Below are 13,005 nucleotides of genomic sequence, written 5' to 3'. Positions count from 1 at the left end.
CGGGGCGCGCAGGGCTGCGGGGAGCGCGCGGGGCGGGGGGGAGGAGCGGCGCGAACTTCGGCGGGGACGGCGGGAGGGGAAGGGCAGGCGTTTGACAGCGGGGGGAGGGGCGGGCGCCGGGATGGGGGGGGATGGGAAGCGCGGCGAGAGGGGAGGGGCCTCGGCGAGCGCAGAAAAACGACACCGCGAGAAAAATTAGTATTTTTGCACTTCACAAATTAATGACCATGAGCTCGTTTTTGATAAACTCCAACTACATCGAGCCCAAGTTCCCTCCCTTCGAGGAGTTCGCGCCGCACGGCGGCCCGGGCGGTGGGGACGGCGGCGCGGGCGGGGGTCCCGGCTTCCCGCGGCCCCAGAGCACCCGCACCTGCCGGCCCCGAACCTGCACGCCGCCCGCCAGCCCCCAGCCTACTACGCGCCGCGGGCGCGCGAGTCCAGCTACCCCGGGGGCCTCTACCCCGCGCCCGCCTCCGCCTGCCCCTACGCCTGCCGCGGCGCCAGCCCCGCGCGACCCGAGCAGTCCCCGGCCCCCGGCGCGCACCCCAGCCCGGCCCGCAGCCCCCGCGCCCCCTCGGCACTGCGCTCCAGGCCCCGCCACCCCGGCTGTCGCGACGGGGGGCAGCGCCCCCGCGTGCCCGCTGCTGCTGGCCGACCAGGGGCCGGCGGGCCCGAAGGGCAAGGAGCCCGTGGTGTACCCCTGGATGAAGAAGATCCACGTGAGCGCCGGTATGTGGCGCCGCCGGGAGGGCAGCGGGCGAGGGGGCGCGGGGCAGGGCGCGGGAGGGGACCCCCCATCTGGCCCGCGCTCTGGCTGTGGGTGTGTGCGCGCTGCCCTAAGCCTGGTCCCAACGTGAGAACCCTTTTGTACCCAGGGTCCCTTTATCCCAAGATTTACGAGACGCCAAACTGTTAGGGCAGTAATTATAGCCCCCATAAATTTAATTGCCCTGGCAGAGGCTCCGGGCCATGTGTCTTTGAAGCTTTTCTTCAGCCCCAATGCCCAGCACCATTCTTTATGGCTCTCGGGTGTTTCCCGTTGTCAATAGCCTGTGAAACATTTTCTTTGCCGTTTTATGTATCTTGCGTGAACTTGGTGTCAGGTTATTATATAATGATGATGTCCAATTGCTCTTCCCCACCCTATCTCCTCTCTCCTCCTCTTCTTCTCTTCCACTCCCTCCTCCTTGGCCTTCTCTATCGGGGTTCTGGCGTTCAGTCAACCCCAGTTATAACGGAGGCGAGCCCAAGCGCTCTCGAACCGCCTATACCCGGCAGCAGGTCTTGGAGCTGGAGAAGGAATTCCACTTTAACCGCTACCTGACCCGGCGGCGCCGCATCGAGATCGCCCACACGCTCTGCCTGTCTGAGCGCCAGGTCAAGATCTGGTTCCAGAACCGGAGAATGAAGTGGAAGAAAGACCACAAACTTCCCAACACCAAGATGCGATCTTCCAACCCTGCCTCGGCCCCTGCCGGCCCTCCTGGAAAAGCACAAACTCACAGCCCCCACCCCCATCCCCACCCTCTACCTAGTGCCTCCACACCCATTCCCTCCTCCATATAACCATCTGGGGACCTGAATCAGTTTCTGTCACTCACCTGCCCTTCTCCTCTCCTGCCCCTATCCTCATCCATTCCTCCCCAAGGAAACCATAACAGACACCAAAACAAAATTCAACTTGGTGGAAACCATAACCAAAAAGAAGGCATTATCCCTGGTAAGTGTCTGTGCGATCCCCAAGAGGACATCTGTCCTGGACACTGCCTAGTGGAACAACCTGCTGACCTGGACAACCTTGCCAGGGTTGGATACCTGTGAGGAAGCACGCGTCATCAGATACCTTTGAGTCAGCTGGACAGCGTGCTGACTGGGGACGTGTACTTGTATCTTTGTTACAAGCAGAAGAAACAGGCCCTTCCTTTCCCAGCTCCTTACCTTCCTCTTCTACATTAAGGCAGCTCACACGAGCTTTTCTGAGTAGACATTGTGGACCTCACCAGATTATTTAATTCTCAAAAATGTGTAGACCTTGATGGTAGGTGTGGCATGTAGTTTCCTCTCCTTGCATTTATTTAAGATATTGTTATAGAGATATTGTTGTCTTACTCTCGGGCACAATCTTGGGGGAGAGGGAAATGCATTTAGACCCACTTGCAACTGTACAAAGTGATATGGCTGTGTAAAAAGGAAAGTGCTAAGAATAAACATTTTAAAAAACATTAAAAACCTAAGAGACAGATTTGTGTGTATTCCAAGCTTTTCACACACACACACACAAAAAAAAAACAAAACAAAACAACAAAAATCAACTCCTCTTGGTGGAGATATTTGACCTTGTGTGCAGAAGCCTTGTAGGCAGTGTGAGCTGGGGTCACATTCTTAGTATTCCCAGAATTTGTGCCTCTGTATGTGTCTGTATATGTGTGTGTTCAACTTGATCTGAATTCTTGTCAAGCTTGACCCACTGTGGAAATGTTCCAAAAAGCAGAATGCTCTTGAGTCCTGAGAGGGCTCCTCTTCTTTCCAAACTTGGCCAGGCTTTTAGGCTTCAAGTCTCTGTAAGGCATAGAAACATGTCTGTCCCCGCAGTGAAAGTTGAAACCGTGCAGAGCAGAGGCCCAGGAGTTTCTGCAGCTGCTCCACAGGGTGAACTCTGAGCACACTTGGAGAGAGGCGGCCCTTGGCATCTGTTGTACCTTCACACTTAATCTGCCTGTTTCCCTGGAGATAAAAAATAGTTTATGCAAAGGCTTGAGATTGCTTTTTGGGTTTTGGCTGGTCTTAAGGTCTTCTCGCTGAGCACAGCTTGGGAATTTTTGTTTGCTTCTCTAAGAAGAGCCTTTAGAGTAAAGTGGACTTTCCCCCCATACGCTCCAAAGTATCCTCTGAGGAAATAAGAAGTGGAATGAAACCCCAAAATACACCCTAAGCAAGGTAGATTTGGAAGAGCTCACTGTTGGAAAGAAGCCAAACCCTGATTAGGGTCACTTTCCTCAGTGCCCTGGGGGTGTGGGGTGTGTCTGTGCACTCTCTGAGTTCCAGATCTCAAGGGTGAAAAACACACTGAAAACTCATCTCTCAACCGCTGTAACCCTGGTATTTGTTCATTGGTTGAAATTTGGTACTCTTCCAGCTCTCTCTCTCTCTCTCTCTCTCTCTCTCTCTCTCTCTCTCTCTCTCTCTCTCTCTCTCTCTCTCTCTCACACACACACACACACACACACACACTGCATAGAATAGAATATTAGAACTGCCACCGGGCCTTGAAACAGCAGTTTTGGAGGTTTGTAGTAAATGCAGGAGAGGGAAGAGTTTTTCACCTACTTCTGTAACAGGAGATTTAAAGCCATTTCCGCAAGTGGGACACAGGCTCAGTCACCCTTGCTGCACCGAGTACAAGCCAGGGGGGTCTGCTCTCTACCTAGAGTTAGGCCAGCTTTTAGAAAGAAGTGAGAGGCCAAGAAAATTCATGGGGAAAGGAGTATACACATGCCTTCCCAGGTTAGGAAGAACCTGGCATAAAGTGCATTTTATAAGGGGAGAGCAGGCGCTAAGCATTTCTGGAGGCAGTGTAGCTGCTGCTACAACTTATTAACCCCCCTACTACATGCACTTGTAAAGCAAAATTAAATCACACTGAAAATAGCAATTTCCCCAGGAATCATTAATCACCTCATACAATAAATACTTCTTTGTAATTCAACAGCAATTCTGAAAAGGCGTTCTCTGGGAAAAGTCTTTGGAGGAGAGAGGGATGCTCTTGCAAATAATGCTTTCTCAGGCTAAGAGGCAGCATCTTGCTTGTCTGCATATATATATATATATATATATATATATATATATATATATATATATATGCATGCCTAGGCTCATAGTGGAAATTGACTGTCAAGCCGCAAAGCCGCAAATGGCAGATTTTCATCATTTAAGGTAAATTCGTATATTTCTCCTCAGTGGGGAAGGAAGGATGTGAGACATTCACTGGCTTCATTCTGGATCTTGGTAGGTAGGTAAAGGGTACGCCTTTCATTTGTCCATTCAGAAAAGGAAGTGAGAGACAGGATCCTTTTTTTCTGCTGTTTTGGGATAAGATGTCATTTTTGTATTGATGATTAAGGCATTGGTGTTTTGCAAAACCAAAATTATTGAAGATGCTACAAATGATTATGCCATTTCTTCATGGTGGGTGTTCGATTTGTGATTCAGCCAGCCTTTAAGGGAGCTCGCTATAACAGCTTAGAAAACCTCACTGTGTGCTCTAAAATCCTTCATTGTCTGCCCTTTGTCAGGGCAACCATAGGAGTTCACTGAGAGGACAGATTTTCTATCTCATTAATTGTGTGTGTGTGTGTGTGTGTGTGTGTGTGTGTGTGTGTGTGTGCGTGCTTGCGTGCGTGTGTGTGTGTGTGTGTGTGTGTGTGTGTGTGTGTGTGTTAAAGCAAACCTACTAGTCCTTCAAACCCTTGACCTTTAAAGACAGTATTTTGTGTAAGCTCCTAGCTCTCTCTCTCGCCAAAGCAGCCCTGGCACATGCTCAGCCCACTTTCCCCCTCTCTTCCTTCAATCCACACTCATCCGCTTTAGTCACAGAGCCAAGCTGTGCAAGACTCTGGAGAGAAAAGTTTTGTCAACATCTGAAATCAACCTAAATCGGGTAGGAGACACTTTAACGGTCACAGTTTGAATTAAGTACTTAACACTCTCCCCCTTGAAGAAAAATGGCAGTTTGCAGGCTTTCTTTGCTAGTTTTGCTGAAATCTACGATATACCCGGTGTTTTATTACGGCAGGAATTCATCTGTGACAGGCGTAGTGGAGTACTTAATACCCAGGATGGAGCTCATGGGAAGATTACCCAGATATATGGGGTGGGCCCACTCACGCCCTCTGTCTTTATGTCAGCAATCCCAGAGTGCCCCACTCCCTCTACTTCGTCCCCTTCTCCCCACGGCTCCTGGACACCACTGTCCCCCTAAGCTTTCCAACTGTGCCCTGGTCCCCTGCTGGACTCCCTCTAGCAGTGCCAACATAGAAACAGATCAGCAACCCTTTAGAGAGACACCCCAGAGAATAAATGTAGCAGATGACAACCTCTGGCTTCTCATCCTCATGACTGGGCTCTGTACAAGCAACAGGCCTTCACCATTATTCTCTTGATGAATTCATAGGTACAGTCCTGCAAGGAAGAACTCAGGCCTAACCCTTCCCAGCTGCTGCCCCTGGCATCCCTTTTCTGTATTATGCACTGCATCAAGGGGAAAAATGCTTTGTATCTCAAAGAGGATGGTGTCTGCCTGGCAGTGGTGGCGCATGCCTTTAATCCCAGCACTGGGGAGGCAGAGGCAGGCGGATCTCTGAGTTTGAGACCAGCCTGGTCTATGAAGTGAGTTCTAGGACAGCCAGAGCTACACAGAGAAACCCTGTCTTGAAAAAAAAGGATGGTATACAAAGCAGAAGAGGAGAAGAAATGGACTAATACCGGGGTGGTGGTGGTGGTGGTGGTGGTGCTGGTGGTGGTGGTGCTGGTGCTGGTGCTGGTGGTGGTGGTGGTGCTGCTGCTGCTGCTGGTGGTGGTGGTGGTGCTGGTGCTGCTGGTGGTGGTGCTGGTGCTGGTGCTGGTGGTGCTGGTGGTGGTGCTGGTGGTGGTGGTGGTGGTGGTGGTGCTGGTGGTGGTGCTGGTGGTGGTGGTGATGGTGTTGTTGTTGGTGTCATTAAACCTTCTAATCTGTAACTTCTGCCTTGGAACTCAGATGTCCCCATTGCTAATCTGAAGATGTCAAGTGTTCAAGATGAAAGAGAACTGGGGGCCATTTTGGTTCAGTTGTCTCAGTTTACAGAAGAGGAAACTGAGGCAGTTGAATGACTCTCTTCAATTTCCTTATGCTAATGAGAATGTGGGTTGTAGAACCATTGGCATTACTCTGGATGGGTATAAGTGCATGGGCATCTTTCTGCTTCGGGATAAACAGAAATAGAGAACTGGAGATCGATATCTAGGCTTGTGCTGATGTGCAGGGCCACAGGTGTGTGTATAGCCTGGGAAAAGAACGATGTATTATTAATGCTGCCCTGGGAGATTAGGGAACTAAACTGCCTTATCCTGTATCCTGTTCATTCCAACAGGTGGGCTGACCACTGAGTTCAGGTGAAGGGCTTCTGGTCCCTATAGTGCTGGTAGCCCCAGAATGATTAATTCTGCAGAGCTCAACCTGGCATTTCCACGACATTCCCTTTTAGGACAAGGATGGTTGTGTTTTGGAGGCCCAGGGAACAAAAAAGCCAAGCATGGACCTTGGTTGCCACTGATCAAGGTGTAGCGCCTATTAGAGTAGAGGGAGATATTGAAATTGTGATTCTTGTGGTCACGTGACTCATTAAATAATTAATGCAGATCGTCAGGAATGGATCTGAGTCGTCAGGGCCTCACTAGGAATGAATCTCTCAGTAGTGAGACTCCAACTTCCTATTTGATTTTTAAGTACACATACCTTCAGAGCTATCTCCAAAGGCATTTAACTCCTTCAGGAAAGCAGACAAGAGCCTTTCAACGTGGAGAACGGAGCTGTCCGGCGCTTACCGGGTCCAAGGCTTTCTTTTAAGATTGCTGCGAGTTCAGGGAGGCTCTGTGTCAAGGGAAATGTGAGTTTGGATTCAGGGTTTTTCTTTCTTTTTTTTTTTTTTTTTTTTTTCTTCTTTCTTGTGGTCATGCCCTGGTTTTGGTGATGAAGTGGGACAGAAGCACAGACAGTTGGTAATGTTCTGATTCATGCTGGGGAAGGCTGCAGAGATACCACAGAAGGAGCACGCGGCTTTGTTCAATTTTTCCCCGGTGTTCATAAATCACTGGCGCTAGGCAAGTGAGGGAGCAAGTAGACGCCAGAACACCAGAGAGGCCACAACGGCTGCAGCCATTGCAGAGCGAGAGACCTGAACAGCATCTCTCCGTGACTCATTAGTCTGGAGGATTTACGGGGAAGAGGAACCATGAATATTAGACTTAAAGATAAAAAGATAGCAACAACAATAATAACCATAATAATTTCAATACTCCTAAGCCTTGTGGGTGGTGGTGGTGGTGGTGGTAGTGGTGGATTGGGGCATAGCAGATCTTTCTGGGATGAAGTTGAGTAGTAAAGTACACAGCATCTAGGCCCTCACCCTGCTCAGGAGTCCCAAGACCAGGGACTTGAAGACACAAAGTGAGAGTTTGAACAGGACAAAGGGGTCCAGAGTAGATTCTGGTCCTGAGCACTCTTGTGGAGGGTAAAGGCTGTGGGTGGATTCGTGGCGGAAGGCACCTGCCAGTGTGTTGCCAAACCCTTAGCATTCTAGGAGGCTCCCAAGCCAAGAGTCAGGCAATTCCGCAGCTACTTGGTAATTCTTTTCTGGCTATCAGCTGGATTTCATGGGTGTAGGGCAGACCCACACAGGGCTGGTTTGGAGCAGGCTGGCAGGTGGGTAGTGATTGGGTCTACAGGGCTGTAGAAGCAAAAAATCCTGCACAGTCTCAGCAGAAGCCCAACAAGCTGGGATTATTCTCTGCACTTCCCTTTTTCCTAGAAAGTCATCAGGGGCACTTTGACCATTTTCTGGCTAGTAGACAAGGGGGTGCTAAAATACAGAGGCATGGGGCTGCAGTCAAGTCTGGGGGGTGCTGGGGGATGGGGAGGCTTTCACAGGTGGGTATTTATTGTCCAGCACTTTGGTCTTGCTTGGTTTCTGGCAGCAGTAGTTGGTCTGTTCTTAGGGACTGGGCACCGCTCTAGTCCTGCCAGCCCACCAGGACGGAGAAATAGCCTGCCCAGCCCTTGAATGAACCAGAAGACAAAACCTCCCAAGACTGCCCCGATCTGTGGACTGATTTCCACAGGGGTCTGATTTCCCGCCAACAGAAATGAACGCTATTAGCGAGGTTTCAGCAGAGCCTCTGATTGACTGCTTCCAGACAAGGCTTCCCATTGTTTGCAAAAGAAAATAAAGCTTGCGTTCACATTCCCCAAGTTGGGGTACAAGCAGAGCTCTGCCAGCGGAATCCACATCACCAGCAAAGCCATCTTATTTTTTTCTTCCCTCTAATTCATTCTCCATCCCCCCAAAAGCTATACAAAAGGAAAAGGAGATTGTGGGTGCAGAGATGGAGTATGTATTTGTTTTACAAAAATAAATCACCATCTTCAGGCCATTTGTAGACTGGAATATTTCGAGCTATGAGTGCGTCTCATGGACCAGTGCCCTGGCGACAACTCCGTGTCCGCGTCACCCTGGGGCCACCCTGGCGCCCACACAGGACACATTTCTAACTCCAGTCTTCATTCCCTTCCTTCACAGCCACCATTCACCCTCTGGTGTTTATTTGTCTGCAGAGTGCCTGGACCCTGGAAAAAGCGATTCCCTGAGCACCTGGGATTGAAGACCATTCCTGATTCAGATTTAAACATCTTTGGAGGTAAGTGTTGCACCAAACTCTTCCTCAGGCTTGGGACTTTGCACCAGGAGGCAGGGAGAAGTGTACCGACCCCACTCCTGGCAACTAGAGCTGGTTGAAAGAGGTTTTGGTCAATATTTAACTTTGGCAGACTTTGGAGCTGGGCTCCGGGAGGACCATGCGGTTGTGAAGGCAGACAAAGAGCAGGCTCCAGAGCCCGTAGTAGGCAGGAGCAGAGAGTGCAGAGCAAAGGATGAGGGAGGGAGAGCCAGAGCCGGTGTGCTTGTGTCTTCCTCCAAGCCCCAAAGAGACCCCCAACTGAAGCAAACCCAGCAGAAGCAGACTGGGGCCAGGGTGGCAAAGGGGCAATGTGGGCTGTGGCTGGGGAGGCCGGATGCTATGAGTTCCGAAATTGCCAGCCAGTTCCAACTCTGGGTTGAGAAAACTTGTCTCCACCACCTGCATTGTCTCTGGTCTTTCTGCCTCAAGAGATTTTTGCCAGTGTGTAGGCCCTGCTCAGGCAGGGTCTGTCCCAGTCTTTTATGAGAGCAGATCCACAGTACTTCCCACAGGAAAAGCTCAGATCTTCTATGTCTGAATGTTTTCTTTTTCTATTTGGAACAAGGGGAAAAGTCTTTAAAATTCTTTTCAAGTTCTGGCTTAATTTGTTCTTTTAGTTTGAGATGCAGGGAGGTAATTACTGTGGTTTATTACCTTGTAAAAGAGCCATAAATTACAGGCCTGTTTGGGGGAGGGGCTGCTGAAATAGTTTTCAGAAGTTTAGTGTGAACGAATGAGTTTGCTTTGTTCTTTCAGGGGTTAATTTTTTTTCTGGTGCTGGGAATGGAACCCAGGGCCTCTGCACATATCAAGCAAACACTCTACCATTGACCTATGAGGTACCTCCAACCCAGGGATTCTTCTTAAAAAAAAAAAGGCCAAACTTTTCAGATTTTGTATTCTGTTCCCTAGGTCCAAATCTTTCCTAAAATTTGCTCCCCAGACAGATATCAGATTGCAAATTAATTTCAGCATGCTACTTAGTGGTGCTTTAAGGCTGGGATGCAGTTTGGAATACCATTATTTTTATCAGATAGGAAGTAAACAGTCCCAGTAATGGAGTCTCAGCTATGGGCATCTGTTTATATCAGATACAGACAGAACATTTTAGGTATTTACAACTCAGCGTGTATACATGATTTGCATATCTACAAGTAATAGAATGATTGCCGATATCGGAAGCTGCAGGAGTCTAACAGGATGCACACACACACACACACACACACACACACACACACACACACACACACACATCCACTGGTGTCGAGAGAGCTTGGAGCCCATTTGTACGGCAGTTTGTACCCACAGGAAACATCTCATGTTAAATACAGACTTGTCATTTAAGTACAGTTTTGATAGAGAAATCAGATTGCGGTGTTTGAGTACAGATATATCTAATCTGCCAACAGCCTGGCAAATATTGACTGATAGTCTGTATGCTTGGTCACCTGCTCCTCCCAGGCCAACTTCCCCACACTTTGGCTCTGGTGGCCTGGCTCACAGTATGGGTTCTCAGGCCTGGCCAGAGCAGAGTGAGTGGAAAGGGTCTGGTCACCCCCACCCCCACCCCACCCCCACCCCCTAGTTTTGCTTCAGGAACGTGGAGTTCAGAGTGGTGAAGGAAGAATCTCAGCTGTTGGGTGCCTGTGTGGTTGCCTGGCCTCACTTCACTCTTAAGGAGAGTTTTGTTTTGCTTTGTCTTCTCACAAGTTAAATTTCTTTTGACTTCCTCCGAGTTCTTTTCCCTTCTCATCCCACCAAATCACCCACATCAGTCCCCAGTGTTAATTGTTGGGCAGCAGTCGGAGCATTAATGGGGATGTTTGTGGCATGGCGGCTGCAACATGGGTCTGAGAGGCCAGTGGGCCTCACTGCAGGTGAGGCACTTCTCTGAAGCAGCGCCAGGGCTGCTGCTATTTTATGGCCTCAAGAGTTCCAGTTTGCTTGAAACTGTTGAGAGAATTCAGAAGGCAGCCCTTCTTATCTTTGAATCAATGCCTCTGCAGAAACCTAGGAGGGAGTTGTCGGAGATTGGGCCATATTTCTAGGTCCCTCTCTATGGTATCTGGAAAGCTCAATGTGAATGACAGGTACTGGGGAATGGGCAGAAGACACAAAGATGAGTGGATTGAGTCCTTGGAAGGCAGAAGAATATGGTATGGAAGCCAGCATTTGGTCTGTTCTTTATCTCTCAAACCTGGCACAGGCAGGTTTGGATTCTTGCTTTCCAGCATCTGAGTTAGGTCATGGCTAGGAAAGTTTCTATGGAAGTCCTCCAGGCATACCACAGTCAGAACCTTAGAAGTGTGCTGCCACCAGCTTAGGCTAGTACTCACTTCCAAGGTTGTGATTTGGGCACCCCCATCCCTTAGGAGAAAGTCTCAACAAACTCCTTCTGGGTCCCTTCTGGAGAGAAAGAATGGGAGACTCATATAAGGTCTTCTGCAGTTGCTACAAATAAGTCCCCACACTCAGGGCCAGCTGAAGACTAACCCTCCAGGAATAAGACTTGTGGCATGCTCACAACACTCCAAGTTCAGATACCAGGACTGGGAAATTTTTTAGACAGCCTGTGAAAAGGTTGAAATGTGTGGGTGATGTCACCAAGCAGAAGGCAAGAGTAGGGGGTGGGTGGAGACTGGGAGGACAGTTTGTTTTAGCCAGGTTCTACTAAGCAGAACCGGTTCAGTTCCATTTCAGCTGGCAGATGTGGAGTTAGTTGTCATAAGGGGTGAGTGTATAGAACAGTGTGCAGGTAGAGTCTCAGGCTGTCTGGTAGGTCAGCGCAGGAGACTCCAGTGGAAATAAGGGCTTCCCCCTATTTCAGAGGCAATTAGATCACTTCCTCTTACATTTTTCATCGTTGGAAGCATATAATTTCACGTATCACTCAGCTATGCACTGAGGAAATGTATAAGTATGGGGCATTAGGTCTCTCCAGATTTAGCAAAATCTTGACCCACAACTTTATAGCGGCACACAGCTTTGCTAGTAGGCTGCCACTGACCCAAACCAACTGGACTTGGGGGAGAGACTTTAACATTTTGTCAGGTAATTACAGGCCCTTTTGGTTTCTCCAGTGACTGTGGTGGATGGCGTGGGTGTTAGCAAACTCCATACAATTGCATGCCATAAAGAAATCTGCTGACTGATCCACTGACTGGCCAGTTATCTCTGGGCTTGGCTCTTGCCTTTTGGTCTGTGGGTCGGGTCAGAGAAGCCAGGAGGGGGTAGTGGCTGGGCATGCTGAATTCAATTTGTCTGTAGAAGAGAAGGCCACAGGGAAAGTGGACACTAAGAAGACAGACAGCATTCCCTTGTGTTGGGAGTGTGTGTAAAGATATGTAAGTGGAGATAAACGGCTTTGTGTGATATGTATGCGTGTGGAGTACCCCCCTCATGGTCCTGCTGGTAAGACAGAACCCTCTGACCCTGGTCAAGATCCCCTACTTTTCCTCCCCCAAAATCTAACCTGGTTCCTTCAGTGATTCCCTATTTCAAATAAAAAGATTTAAGTTGACGTATGACCACGTGAGCACATAATACTGCACATTATTGTGGTATTTGGAGCGGAGACCCAGGCAGGCTTCCTCTGTGATTACGTTTTCTAGATTCTCTTTAGAGCGAGAGCTTTTCCCCCACCCCCACGCACCCACCTCCTCCTTCTCCTTCTCCTTCCCTTTCTCCGGAGCAGGCAGGCGCTCTTCCAGCGGCTTGCAGTTTTCAGTTCTCATGGAGCAGTCCTGGGCAAGCTAGCTGATGGGACTCCAGGCCATACCAGGAGGATGGAATTTATTTTAAGGTATTTCCTCTGATTGTTCATATCTAGAGTGAGTTATGGCTATGAGAGACAAAGGTCAGGCGAGGAGACACTGGATCATGGACAGGACCCTCAGCCTCTGTCTTCCTTTGTTTCTGTTTTAGAACCGAAAGCATTTGAAAGATTCCCAGTAACTCCTCAGACTCCGGGTTTAATTCCCTGGAAAATATTGTGAGGTGTAAAGGAGAGGGCACTTGGGGGCTACTAGATGGATCAAGTACTCTCCAGTATTAGGCTTGCTTTGTCCCACTGCAACCTGCAGGGCTGAAGTCCCAGGAGCTGAGCCCCAGGCAGAGGGAGGGTTCTGATGTCTGAGGGAGCTGGAAGCTGTGGTCAGGCAGAGGTGGCCCGCCAGAGGCTGGAAGGGCCAGACCTCATGAAAAGAGTGGGGGCCAGCAGCTGGGAAGGGGAGTCTTTCTCCATTTGGCCAGTGTTTACTGAGCAGGATGGAGGGTTAGGGCTGACCTGGGCAGCCTGAGCAGATGGAGGAGGAAAATCAATGAGGAAAATGTGCAGATGCGCTGCCATTTTATCGATGATGTCTCCAACCACGTTGTTCAGTGTTGGGTTGCAGGGGCAGAGTTCCCCACGCCGGGACCCAATGAGTCCAACCTGGGGGCATGCCATTGTTTCCAGGGCAATATCTGCCTGGGAGGGATGGAGAAGGACAGCTCGGACCTAGGGGAAGCTTGGGATGC

The 13,005-nt window shown here is 49.7% G+C and overlaps 2 protein-coding genes and 1 long non-coding RNA gene across 3 annotated transcripts in view; 2 read left to right on the top strand and 1 right to left on the bottom strand.

Moving 5' to 3' along the window:
• The window catches only part of Hoxa3 (homeobox A3), a 44,558-nt gene that overhangs the window by 21,380 nt on the left and 10,173 nt on the right, over positions 1-13,005 (top strand). Inside the window, 1 exon segment of the mRNA XM_028864146.2 lies at positions 8,366-8,448. The gene's annotated coding sequence lies outside the window, so the exon portion shown is untranslated.
• Positions 168-2,268, top strand: Hoxa4 (homeobox A4). The gene is given in 4 exon segments (XM_028864147.2): positions 168-360; positions 363-552; positions 554-729; positions 1,220-2,268. Coding segments are annotated over 4 exon segments (852 nt in total). The 5' UTR covers positions 168-221; the 3' UTR covers positions 1,567-2,268.
• On the bottom strand, positions 2,039-12,872 carry LOC119087615. The gene is made up of 2 exons (XR_005091096.1): positions 12,144-12,872; positions 2,039-2,724 (listed from the first exon to the last, which is right to left on the bottom strand). It is a non-coding gene; the product is annotated as an uncharacterized LOC119087615 (long non-coding RNA).

The sequence above is a fragment of the Peromyscus leucopus genome, chromosome 3 (assembly GCF_004664715.2).
Source record: "Peromyscus leucopus breed LL Stock chromosome 3, UCI_PerLeu_2.1, whole genome shotgun sequence".
Taxonomy (NCBI): Eukaryota; Metazoa; Chordata; class Mammalia; order Rodentia; family Cricetidae; genus Peromyscus; species Peromyscus leucopus.
Note: the sequence above shows the minus strand (reverse complement) of the source record. Positions and strands in the feature narration are given on the sequence as shown.